Source organism: Triturus cristatus, chromosome 12 (genome assembly GCF_964204655.1).
Source record: "Triturus cristatus chromosome 12, aTriCri1.1, whole genome shotgun sequence".
In the NCBI taxonomy this organism is placed as follows: Eukaryota; Metazoa; Chordata; class Amphibia; order Caudata; family Salamandridae; genus Triturus; species Triturus cristatus.
In genome coordinates this window covers 488,295,955-488,309,501 of record NC_140595.1, presented here as the reverse complement: position 1 = coordinate 488,309,501, position 13,547 = coordinate 488,295,955, and the positions used below count along the sequence as shown (strand labels likewise).

Below are 13,547 nucleotides of genomic sequence, written 5' to 3'. Positions count from 1 at the left end.
ATACTCACTATTAAGCTAGGGTTCCTGAGTTTGTATAAAACGTTGTGCTTTTTAGGTTTGTTTGTGAATTATATTTTTATTTGTAAAACATATATAAAGCTGGAATACCTATGAAAATGTCATCACTGGATTGTATTTGTTCTGCATCTCAGTATTCTTGAAAAGAAAAACGTAAATTACGTCGAACAGGGTTACTCGTCGCATCTTTGTACTGGTAAGAAGGCACCTCGGAAATATAACGGCAGTAAAGGGAAACGAACAATATTTTACATCAGCAGCAGATAATACAAGACGTGTACCAAAGTTTAACTTTTAATGCATAGAGTTAACGAATCCCGAGAAAAACAGGCTACCTACCAAGTTGTGGTACTGGCCTGTCTTGGAGTGAACAACCATTACTGTAAATCTCCGAACTGAAAATACCTGATCATATGTAAAAAGAAAAAAGTACAAATCCAACAAAGCTGCACGGACTTTTGTTTAGTCTGTCCATGGTTGTGTCTAGGGCATAGCGACAATAAATGAAGTTGTGGTATATGTTCCTGAAGATAAGCTATTTCCATAGGCTGAAATGGTATTAAGTGGGCCTCCAGATCGTCCTGCCTGTTTGTGGCAGCATCACGAGAGTCAACAGTTGTCATTCTTCATAGATCTTGGTCCTTTAAATGTCATTGGTTAGAATTTAAATATGCGAAGCACAGCAGGTTGTCTGTGGCCCTTCAGCAGGGACGCCATAACTCCTCCTCCCAACCCCGAAACACACACACTGTCAGATTCTGTTAACTAGCGGTTTCCTCTTCTGTGATCCTTGCATTGAGAGGTGTGGAGCCGACGACTGGTGGGTCGATCATGGGACACATGATAGTGGCTGGGGTAATCACATTTAAGCACGTTTAATTGGTCAAATTATGACCACGTGTAAACACAATGTTACCACTGTTGGGTCTTGGAGTTCTCGCTCAAGGGTTTCTTTGGTGGAAATTGAGAGGCACTTCAGAGCACTAACACTGGTTCTAATTTTGATAGGATGTGAAGTATTGGGAGCGTTTAGGGGCCTATGCTATAGTATTATTTAGAGGATTTAGTGAAAATTTTAATTTTGTAACGTGATGTGTGCACCACATTACACAACTGCATTGAATCTTTGTTCAGTGATTGATATGATTTAATAAAAAAAAGCCTGTCTGTATGTGTGAGGAAGAACCTCCATGGGGAATTGCTGTGGCCCGGTTGCGCATTGGTAGATGCCCTCCCCACCCCCTTGGACAAAGCGCATCATTTCTAGAACATGTCCAAACCTGGCCTTTTTGCTGTTCTGTATATTATTTAAAGTAGAGGTTTGATCGCAGGAGAGTGTGGACCCCTGGGAGGTCGCAGGAAAAGTGAGTCAGTAATATCCTGGGAGCTTTTTGAGACTGAATATGTTGCAGCCAGGAAGCAGAACCGCAAATTATTCGAGGCAGCATGGCATTGGAATACCACCTCGGGTTCCTCTCCACAGCGGTGCCTTCCTCTTCCCGCATCTGGCCAGCTCTGTAGCCTACAACTTGTTAATGCCAACCCGGACGGTGCACCCAGAGGACCTTTAACTCAGTTACAGGCCCAGGTGTGCATGGAGTATTAAACTTCTCCAGTTTATGCTATTTGCCAATGCAGTTGTTCGCCATATAATATGCACTGCGCTGCATTGCAAAAATGCTTAGATCAGGGAGTGGTCATCGATTTCAAGACTGACGTTTGTTAGATGTTTTTCCCAAATTGCTTGGGGTGAAGGGTGCTGGAGACACCTTTGTGAATGAAGTTATGTTTGTGCAGACTGACTCCAAAGATGTTCATATACTTGAGACTGTTCGTTTTGTTTTATAGCTAAAAGATTCGGTGTGACGGATGTACCAACTGAGGTGGTTACCTTTATTTCGCACGCAACACAGCTTCGATTGCGGGCAGTGGTCGAAAGAGTGACTGTGATAACAAGGCATCGGATGGAGTCCCACAAGGTACGCCCGGTACAAGCCCTTATTATTGCATCCGATAACTAAAAAGAGAAACATATCACATGTGCAATAAAAATCTGCCTTGTGCACGTATTGCTTTGATTGCGTGTTTTACTAGGACACATCTGTCAAACATTTGGCAAACGTGCTGTAACAATGATGTCTTAATGTATATAATTACAAGCAATGTAATCATGCTTTCATAAAGTAAATGGTGTGTATGGGTAATTTAGATTTGTCAGCTATCCCATTTAGTCCCTTGATAGCAGGTTGAATGCTCAGGCATGGATGCTTCACGCACCAATGTTTGTTAGCAGCAAAATTGTAATTCTAAGAGGGATGACCATGGACATCAGAGAGCACATCACCATCTGATTGTCAGCTGAATCTTTATTGATCACAAAACTGTTGTGCAGGCAAACAGACTAGGATCTGATGAAAACGTTTTTAATAGTATTACCCCAGTTAAAAAAAGCCTCTCAAATTGTACATGCTTAGTATACTTGCCTATAAACATGGCTGTTTACTTTGGCCTGTAACTAGTGGTTTCTTTGCCTGGCAGATCTCCGTTTTGGAACCTCAGCACTAAGAAATCTGCTGGTGTACGTGTGCTTCAATAAATACCCAAATAACATAACATAAACTGAAATAGAATACTGTTTTTAAAGCAGTATACAATCTACCAATTTACGTTCAATAGCTAGCACTGGGAAAAAGTTAATTTAATGCTTGCGCACCTCAAAGAGCTAAAGTTGTAGTCTTTCTTTGACAATAAACTGTCACTGCATAACTAGAAATTCCCTAAAGAATTTGTAAAGTGCTCTGCATTCACCATGTGATGTACCTTTAAGGATGTGCTAGGCTTCAATTATACATGCACAGTTAAAGAAAAATCTACCTTATGGGTAGTGGGTGGGGTTTTCAAATTTATCAATAGTTATGTGATGCATAGTTAAAGGTGTTGATGAAATCACTACATCACCCTCTGAACCCCAAATGCCTCACCAGGCTGACATGGTTGTACTCATTGGTATTGACACAGTACCTTGTAAAGGTGATACATGTGTTGTGGATTCTCTCATTTCCTGATGGATGTATCGTTCAACAGCAAATGGTGGTTGGGTAGATGGGATGTTCTGGCTCTCCAACCACTATTTCCTGTTTTTGCATCATAATACATGGGATGCCGGTGCAGACTACACCCTCCCGTGGAGCACCTATAGATACCGGGGAGAGTACCCGGGGCAACCTGGTGGTAGAGGTGTGTGAGGTGGGTAGAAGGCATCTAGGGCAGTCTACCAGGGTCCTCTGACCAGAATTTCCTCTGGCTAGGCTGACAGGGTGTGGGCAACTAGTTGAGCATTAATACAAGCAGGACAGAATGTGTCTCAATACGGTACTGGGTAGAAGGCTGCTGATATTGGTTCAGAGTACAAGACTCCCATATGCCTTGAGCAATCGCTTTATTAATGACATACAAAACCCCTTCTCAAATCGAGATAATCTCCCTCAGCAAAATCTGAGAACGACGTGCACCAAATTGACCGCTCCATCTTTTCCTAAGTTGAGCTCCCCCTCTACCTTTGTCAGGTACGTTTCATTAGAAAGCAAAGTCTATCCCATAGTGCTGTGAGAAGCTATGTATTTTATACCTTTTCAACATATTGTCCATGCCTTTAACATTCCAAGTGAGGAATGTATACATTTTACATTGTTCACTGGTGGGCACCTGTGATGTGTATTGTCTCTCTCTCTCCCCTCCCCGTCTCTGCCACCCAGACTCCAAGACAGGGGCTTCTTTTTCACTGGTGATAGACCGTCATTTCAACTCCTAGTTCAAGGGCCCGCCTACCGCATGTTTGTAAAATACCCCAACATGATGGAATACCCCTTTATGGCACGACCTCTGAATTGGAACAACCCAAACCAAGTAAACATTTGGTACAACCGCTAACTTTATCATCATTTTTCCTACATAACAGATGCATAGTTTTTGGGTGATACTTCCATTAGCCCTTATAGCGTTCTACATTTTTCTGTATGCCAGTGTCCAATGTTTATGCTGTGGTGATGTGGCTGGACAGAAGAGAGTTTGAGATGCTGCACAAATATGGCAAGACAAAGTTCACAAAAGATTGAAACTGATGGGTGAATAGGGTCAAATATTTTATCATTGTAGCAACAAGTGCTACAAGTTATATATAGTAGAAAAAAGCCTGGAAAAAAGTGTAAAAAAAAATAGCAGAAACCAGTGAATCACAACAAAAATCAGAGTCTTCTGAGAAAACGACAACCAAACCCATTGCCCATCCACATAGAAGATCAAACACTACCCCTCATCCACCTCCAGCAACTGATCAAAAAGCAGAGGATCTTCAATGTGTTATCTGTGATTTAGCCAGAACAAGGGCCAAAGGAATTGACGAAAGAACAAAGTACAGAGTATGTGAGTCTCAAAGAGCACTCAAACAAAAAGGTAACAGTTCCTAAGGATGGCAGTACCAGTATGGTATCTTGCCTGGAGGGTTGAGAGGGAGCGATAGAGGAGGTTCGTGGTGGTGTCTGTGGTGTAGGCCAGATACTCCTAGGTGGTGTTCAAAGTGCCCTCACACACCCTTGCGGGTGCAAAGCATCATCATAGGGCGTTGCTCCTCGTGGGGGTGGCGCTGCAGTCCCTCACGGGCCCTTCAAGAGGGCTCTCTGTCGGAGATCTTTTGTTGGAGTAGCCGTAGTTGTGCGTGCGGGTGTGTGGGGATAGTGGGTGAGGAGGTGAAACTAAAAAGACCCTAAGGTACCCCAAACGGTTTATTAGTGAGTCCGTAGTCTCAAAGAGCAAACATGTTTTTATCTGCAGCTATTTTCTTCCAAGATTAAGTTTTCAGCCGAGTAGCTGGTCTAAACAGCGAGGTGAAAGTATTTGCAGTGGATTTGTTTAAAAAAAATATATATATATGTTCGAGGCATATGAGCTGCAGATTGTACACTTAGCATAGATCGCCATCTGGTGTTGGGCCCGGATGTTTGCAGTTTGTTTTTCTTCTTGGACAGTCTTTGGAAGTCACGAGTTTGGTGACTCCTCCTTCGGTCCGTACTGCGCATGGGCTTCGGCTCCATCCTCAGATTGTTTTTTTCCGCCATCGGGCTCGGATGTGATACTTCGTGCTCCGGCTTCGAACTTCTACGGTTCCAGCCTCGACGGAAAATCCTCGTTTCTTCGAGTTTCTTCATCATCATCTTCATCTCTCGAAGCGGCACTTTCTCCATCCCGTACATCGGCACCGGCCTTCGGGCCCTCCTCGACTCCGGTCCCGGCCGATGGAAAGGACTCCGTTCAAAAAGTGCCCAAAATGTGGGTCTAAATTTCCCCACACCGACCTCCATCAGGTGTGTAACCTTTGCCTCTCTCCTGAACACGAGGCTAGAGACTGCCCCGCCTGCAAGTCTTTTCGATCGAAGAAGACCATCCGAGATCGAAGAGCTCGACGCACCATGGCGCACTCATCCTCTGCAGCTCCACCGGACATCTTCGGAGACGGCGCCGAAGCTTCGGGGCAAACACACACCGAGCAGGAGGAAGACGTCGTCAGCGCTTCCGAGGCCGACGACTCCGACGTGGAGGACGTTACACCGGCGCAGCGGGCCGTGAGTACTATGCCCCCTCCCACCCCCGCGCCGAAAACCAAAGAGACTCAGGTTACTCCCTCGCCTGCCGGCCTGGGCAAAACCAAAACCAAAGCTTCTATCACCCCACCTACGGGCCCGGTGTCGAAGCCTCCAAAGTCTCACGGCAGCTCGGGATCGAGCCAGCCGACGCCCGGTGCCGAAAAACAGCATCCGGCACCGAAGAAAGCAATATCCAGCTCGACTCCGAAGCCACCGGTGCCGAGGCCTGGACACTCGGTGCCGACCAAACACAAACATAAATCTGTCGGCACCGACGCCCCGGCGCCGAAACCTCATTCAACGCCGAAACACCCGGAGACCTCAAAAAAGCATGGCGCACACAAACCATCGAAACCCTCGGTTCCGAAATCACCGGTGCCGACAGACGATTCGACACCATTGGCTCTGTTTACACCAGACCCTTTACAAAAGACTCTGTCCAAAGATCCAAAGACTGGGCTTTTGACTTTAATTACCAAGAAAAGACGCCTTGATACTCCGGCTCCTCCTCCTCCACCCAAAAGGAAGGACTCTGCTACTTCTCCCCTCAGAGTGCCCTCCCCACTACCGCCTCCCCTACCTCCTCCACCTCCTCCACCCCCTCCCCCTCCCAGGTCTCCGCCACCTCTACCTCACTACGATCCGGCCCCATCCCCAGATCCGGATGACGGGGACCCGGACAATTACCCTGCGGACGCCCCAATGGATCCCACTCCACCAGGGACCCCAGACCCATGGGAGGATTACAATAACCCTGATATACCAGATATACCTCAGGACGACCTATACCCATCCAGGCCGTCTCCTCCAGAGGACTCCTTAGGGTTTCATCATTTAGTGCAGAGAGCAGCACACTACCATGGGGTGGACATGCACAGTGAACCAGTGGAAGAAGACTTCCTACTGGATACATTTGACATACAAGACAAATCCACTTCTATTTTACCCATGCTTAAGGGTGTCACCAAGCACGCTACAGAGGTGTTCAAAGACCCTGTCAGGGCCAGAGTACTGAACCCTAGAATAGAGAAGAAGTACAAGGCGGCACCCACAGACCCTGCATACATTAAGGGCCCTGCTCCCCTAGATTCCCTAGTTGTCTCCACAGCTAGAAAGCGGGCTAACTCCCAATCCTCAGGAGAAGCCCCACCGCCAGACAAGGAATCTAAACTTCTGGACGCGTCTGGTAAACGCACCGCCTCCCAAGCTGCAAACATGTGGGGCATTGCAAACACACAAGCACTGCTTGCGCGATATGACAGAGCACACTATGACGAACTAGAGGCTCTTATGCAGCACCTTCCAGAAAAACACAAGCGCAAGGCTCATGACCTGATACAGGAGGGTAAACTAATTACAAACACCTCCATTAAGTGTTCCCTCGATGCAGCCGACACTGCTTCTAGAGCCATAAATACCAGTGTCCTGCTTCGTCGCCATGCCTGGCTCAGGATCTCAGGGTTCAAGCCTGAAGTCCAGGCGTCCATACTCAATCACCCCTTTGACCAGCAAACTCTCTTTGGGCCAAAGGTAGACGAAGCGTTGGAAAAGATGAAAAAGGACACAGACACAGCAAAGTCTATGGGGGCACTCCAAACACAAGCCTCTAAACGTTCCTTTCGACGCTCGTCCTTTCGTGGCACAGGCAGAGGCTCCTCCACCGATAACGCCTCTACCTCCTACAAGTCCCCTCCTCAAAATACCTTTTCAAAGGGCAATCAAAGGGGTGGTTACAGAGGCAACAACAATAAGGGCAGGGGCAAAACCAACAACACCCGTTCTGCCACCCCACCCGCACAATGACTCCCCTCCGCTCCCCCCAGACCATCCCACTCCGGTCGGGGGCAGACTACAAGACTTTATCCACACATGGGAGTCCATAACATCGGACAAATGGGTGACCCAAATCATTCGGTCAGGGTACTGTCTCGAGCTAACATCTACCCCACCCAATATCCCACCAAGGCACCGTCCAATGTCTCAAGAACATTCCACACTGCTCAAACAAGAGGTACTCTCACTCCTCCAAAAACACGCTATAGAGCAGGTCCCCGTCAATCAACAAAATCTAGGGGTCTACTCCCTATATTTCTTAATACCAAAGAAAGACGGGACCCTCAGACCCATTCTCGACTTCCGGCCTCTAAATGCCTACATACATTCAGACCATTTTCACATGGTCACCCTACAACAAGTCCTCCCACTCCTCTGCCAGGGAGACTTTCTCACAACCTTGGATCTGAAAGACGCATACTTTCACATTCCAATACACCCCTCTCACAGGAAATACCTCAGGTTCGTGGTGGACGGGCAACATTACCAATTCACGGTTCTCCCCTTCGGGGTCACCACCGCACCACGGGTGTTTACCAAATGCCTAGCAGTAGTAGCAGCACACCTCAGACGTCAACATATTCACGTCTTCCCTTACTTAGACGACTGGCTGATAAAAGCCGCGTCCTACAACCAATGTGTGCAACATACAAACAGCACCATCCAACTACTCCACCAGCTAGGCTTCACGGTGAACTACCAAAAGTCCCACCTCATACCATCTCACACAAAGCAATATCTCGGGGCCACTATAGACACCTCCAAGGGTATTGCCTATCCAAACTCAGCCAGAATCACAAGCATTCAAGCCTTACGCAAAACATTCCTTCCTCAACACTCTCTTCCAGCAAGAGTGTTTATGAAGCTCATAGGAATGATGGCGTCTTGCATCTTCATAGTGCCCCATGCAAGACTCCACATGCGTCCACTTCAAGAGTGCCTAGCACAACAGTGGAACCAGGCCCAGGGTCAGCTGACGGATCTGGTGTTGGTGGACGGCCGCACACATCACTCTCTGCAGTGGTGGAACACCACAAACCTTTCCAAAGGGCGGCCGTTCCTGGACCCGGTTCCTCAGGTGATTCTAACAGCGGACGCATCGCTCTCCGGCTGGGGAGCGCACCTCCTACACCTCACCATGCAAGGTCTATGGACGCCACAGCAAAAATCGCTCCACATCAACCATCTGGAGCTCTTGGCGATCTTTCTAGCCCTAAAATCTTTCCAAAAACAGATTTCGGGCAAAGCAGTCCTCATTCGCACAGACAACATGACTGCGATGTATTATATACAAAAACAGGGGGGGACACACTCTCCCCAGCTCTCCCGCTTAGCCCAGAGCATATGGAGATGGGCAATTCCCCAAAACATCTTTCTCCTGGCACAGCACGTTCCAGGCGTACAAAACACCATGGCAGATCTGCTCAGCAGACAAACGCAACAACTACACGAATGGGAACTGCATCCAGATGTTCTTCACCCATTCGTCCAACAGTGGGGGCATCCTCAGATAGACCTCTTCGCCACCCACGAAAACAAAAAATGCCCAAGCTTCGCCGCCAGATACCCACACCCATTGTCCAAGGGCAATGCGATATGGATGAACTGGTCAGGCAGATTTGCATACGCCTTTCCACCTCTCCCACTAATTCCATTAGTGGTCAGGAAGCTACAACAGCACTCCCTCACACTCATTCTGGTAGCTCCCACGTGGGCCAGGCAGCCGTGGTACACCACGCTACTACAACTATCAGTGGTACCACATCAAAAACTGCACCTATCCCCATGCCTCCTAACCCAGAACCATGGAGAAATCAGGCACCCGGACCCAGCTCAGCTCAACCTGGCGATCTGGCTCCTGAAATCTTAGAATTCGGATACCTTAACCTTCCCCCTGATTGCATGAACATCATCATGGAAGCCAGACGTCCTACCATTAGAGCATGCTATGCCGCAAAGTGGAAAAGATTTGTAATTTACTGCCGTAATAATACAATCAACCCTCTAGATGCATCCATACAGCACATCATATGCTATCTGCTCCATCTTCACAGGTGTAACCTGGCATATTCATCCATACGCCTACACCTAGCAGCGATCGCTGCTTATCTACAAAACAGACAGCATTTATCACTCTTCAGAGTGCCCGCTATTAAAGCCTTCATGGAAGGCCTTAAACGAGTAATTCCTCCCATGGCACCACCTTCCCCTGTATGGAATCTAAATTTAGTTCTTACACGACTAATGGGTCCGCCCTTCGAACCAATGCACAAATGTGAGCTACAGTTTCTCACCTGGAAAACAGCTTTCCTTGTAGCTATCACTTCCCTTAGAAGGGTTGGTGAAATACAAGCGTTCACCATACAGGAACCCTACATACAAATGCATCACAGCAAGGTCATACTTCGCACAAATCCGAAGTTTCTGCCCAAAGTCATTTCCCCCTTCCATCTCAATCAATCAGTGGAATTACCTGTCTTCTTTTCGCAACCCCAATCTGTTGCGGAAAGGGCCTTACACACACTTGATGTGAAAAGGGCGTTGCTATACTACATACAAAGAACGCAACCCTTCAGGAAGACTAAACAATTGTTTGTTTCCTTCTCTCCACCACATAAAGGCAACCCCATTTCGAAATCAGGGATAGCTAGGTGGATTGTAAAATGCATACAAATTTGCTATCAAAAGGCAAAGAGAACATTATCTGTTCCTCCTAAAGCCCACTCTACAAGAAAGTTAGGGGCTTCTATGGCTTTTCTAGGGAATATACCCTTAGATGACATCTGCAAAGCAGCCACATGGTCTACACCGCACACCTTCACAAAACACTACTGTGTAGATGTGCATTCCAAGCAGCAAGCTAGGGTGGGCCAGGCTGTACTAAAGACACTTTTTCAAACAGCTGCAACGGATACCGGTGGTCGCCGCTAAGGTTGGGTACTGCTATATAATCTATGCTAAGTGTACAATCTGCAGCTCATATGCCTCGAACGGAATATGCTACTTACCAGTATGCATCCGTTCTTGGCATGTAGAGCTGCAGAGTTGTACACGCCCACCCGCCTCCCCGGCTACCTGTATCCGTTACAGTACATCTTATTTAGATACAACACATGGGTTTCTCACTGTTATTACTACGCTCCATCATTTCCCTGTTGGCGAAAAACAATCTGAGGATGGAGCCGAAGCCCATGCGCAGTACGGACCGAAGGAGGAGTCACCAAACTCGTGACTTCCAAAGACTGTCCAAGAAGAAAAACAAACTGCAAACATCCGGGCCCAACACCAGATGGCGATCTATGCTAAGTGTACGACTCTGCAGCTCTACATGCCAAGAACAGATGCATACTGGTAAGTAGCATATTCCTTTCATTGTTTTCAAATGCAACTCAAAATGGCTGCAGTACCAGTACATCAAGACTTCGACAGATTATAAATCCAGCAATACATTCTGATATTATTCTCATCCCGTCCCCTCCCCTTTACCGCCTCAAGCCCACCCTGCTCCACATGATTTAGGTGTGAAGTCCCATCCTGTGCGGGGCCTAATGAATTGACCTCCACCCGCTGCCCTTATACGTCTATCAAGGGTACTAACGAGTGGTCCTTTTCTAAGTCACCCCTTCTTCCCTGCCCCATGTCCCCCATATTTTCTCACATTTTATCTTGCATCCTCTGCCCTTATAGACCTCCTTTTCGATAATTTTAGTGTCATATCTTCCTTTCAGTGTCTAAAAGATAAAGGTGTGTTGCATCCCCATTTTTGAGCTATTTCCCTCTTAGCCACCATGTATCCCATTTTCCCCAGGATCTTATGCTTACCTTGTGAGGTCAGAGGGGTCCCATATACCCAATACGGTCCTGCGAGGTGATAAGTCAGTCTATTCCCACCGCCTCCTCCAGAGATTCATTCACTTTGTCACAGAATGTACGGACTGCGGGGCATTGCCACCAGGTGTGAAGGAAAGTCCCTGCCTCTCCACACCTGCAGAGGCACAACAAGCTTTCAGCCTTCCTCATCCTGTGAAGCAGAGTTGTGGAATAATATGTCTTTGATTTGTTTTAGCCTAAAGCTTGCCTTTCTATGGCTCCTTCTGCTGGGAATCTCAGGGCTACCTAACGATTCTCTTCAACAAATTCCCCTAAATCTGACATCCCCCTTTTTTTGAGGTTGGTCAAAGACCCCTGCATAATCCCATTAGCATCCCGTACGTCAGCGATATAAGTTTGTGCCTAATTTGTCCATCTGATAACCTGCTTTCCAACAGGGACTCCTCCTAGGTCTCTTCCTCCTTAGTAATGCTGTGTGTGAGTGCATGACTAAACTGCCTATATTTCAATCATTGTGCAGTAGGCATCTGATACTTCCCTTGTAGCTGATCAAAAGGGACAGCCCCATTTGTGTCCAACACATCAGCCAACATGTTGTTGACTATCCTTCTTCCTAAGAAGCCCTTCAAATCAGCCAATTTTCTCAACAAGTACCCTCCCAAAGGGGAGTTCTGGATATGAGCCTTTTGTCCAACTTCATCTCCTTCAGCAAGCTGTTCCAAATATATTGAACCATGGGCTTGTCCGAGCATGCCTGCTTGTCTAAGGAGCCCCCATATAACACATGCATATAACCCCAATGTACCCCAATATAGGCCATGGTAGTTACACAACCTTTTACCTATATTCGTCCTACCATTGTTCCACATAACTGGTTTGGTGCTGACCTTTTACCTAGTTAGGTGCTGCATAAATGTCGTGTGGTTTTCTCCGAAATCTAGCCTAATTTATTATGCATGAGGATTGTCAGGATCACAGCATGATTACCATCTCTGTATAAGTGTCATCACTATTGTTATCCTTGGCCAACATGCCCACAGTACCATGACACATCTAGGTAGAAGCCCTGAGGGTATCCTTTAGGTATATCAGCAGCACATCTTCGCTGGGTAAACCAGAGGAGAAAGACTTCTATGCTGACATGAGATGCTGAGGTCCCTGCACGCAGATACTCCAGCACGCATTGGTGTGACATCCCCCGCGGGGTGTCCAACTCGAAACCAAGACAGAGTCCTTCGCTCTCTCACATCAGGTAATGGAGTTGGCTCTTTACTATGGGGATTCTTGGCTATACACCTACTTACATGGTAGGTACATTTTGGTACATCTAGTTAGGGTTAGCATCGTAGGAGTTCGCATCATTACTGTCATGTATCTATATGCCTGCATATATCCGTTGATTTAGCACTATGGTAGAATTCTACATTTTATTTATTCTGTTGGTGCTTATAGCCATATATATCTTATCTGTCTTATGGTTGTTGCAGCACATGGATTTTACACTAGAATGACGCTGGTTCAATAAATGCCTATTGAAAACGTCCCTACTGTTTATTTTGTGTATCTCTCTGAGACAAAGTGAGCACAAGTGACGGAGCGAAAAGTACTGTACTGTTTCCATAATCCCTGAGGGGTCAGGATTTTCATTTTCGATAGTTGCCAGAAACCATTCGCTCCATGGTAAGAGGGGCACATGGTGCCACTGTGAGCTAGCTGATCTACAGTCGAACATATCTTTGGGGGTGTCTGGAATCAGTCTGGACACCAATCCCTTAGTTTATGTTGTCTAAATGTGCAGATCCTATATAGATTTGTAGGAACTACACGACATGTGGTCTCCCATTCTCAATTTATCCACATGAACAGCCGGGTTCTCCGCACTTGTATATGCCCAATCATTTACTACCCCCACCTACGCTGCCTCATAGTACTTTGTATCATTGGGCAGACCTTTTCAAAGTAGACATTGCTCTGCTGGTGACCAGGGGCTCTATCGCCAAAGTGAAGAGCATTGGGGAGGGGAGACAACCCTGCTTCATTTTCCGCCCAATAGGAAATTCCTGCGAAAAACAACCGTTCACTCTTACTTTAGCATGGGATTCCTGATAGAGCAATTTTATCTAGTTAATTAAGCGGGGTCCAAAGGCCATCCTCTCCAAAAGCAGGAATAAAAAGTGCCAATTCACTGAATTGAACGCCTAAATGGCGTTTAAGGATACCATCGCC

General features: G+C 46.8%; 1 protein-coding gene across 2 annotated transcripts in view; it reads left to right on the top strand.

Annotated features, from left to right (window-relative positions):
* Window positions 1-13,547, top strand: part of LOC146776143 (transcription initiation factor TFIID subunit 4-like) — a 1,156,451-nt gene that overhangs the window by 647,812 nt on the left and 495,092 nt on the right. For both annotated transcript variants that reach the window (XM_085639557.1, XM_085639558.1), the window contains exon 11: window positions 1,867-1,997. In XM_085639557.1, the coding sequence (XP_085495683.1) occupies window positions 1,867-1,997 (131 nt within the window). The remainder of the gene's footprint in view (window positions 1-1,866; window positions 1,998-13,547) is intronic.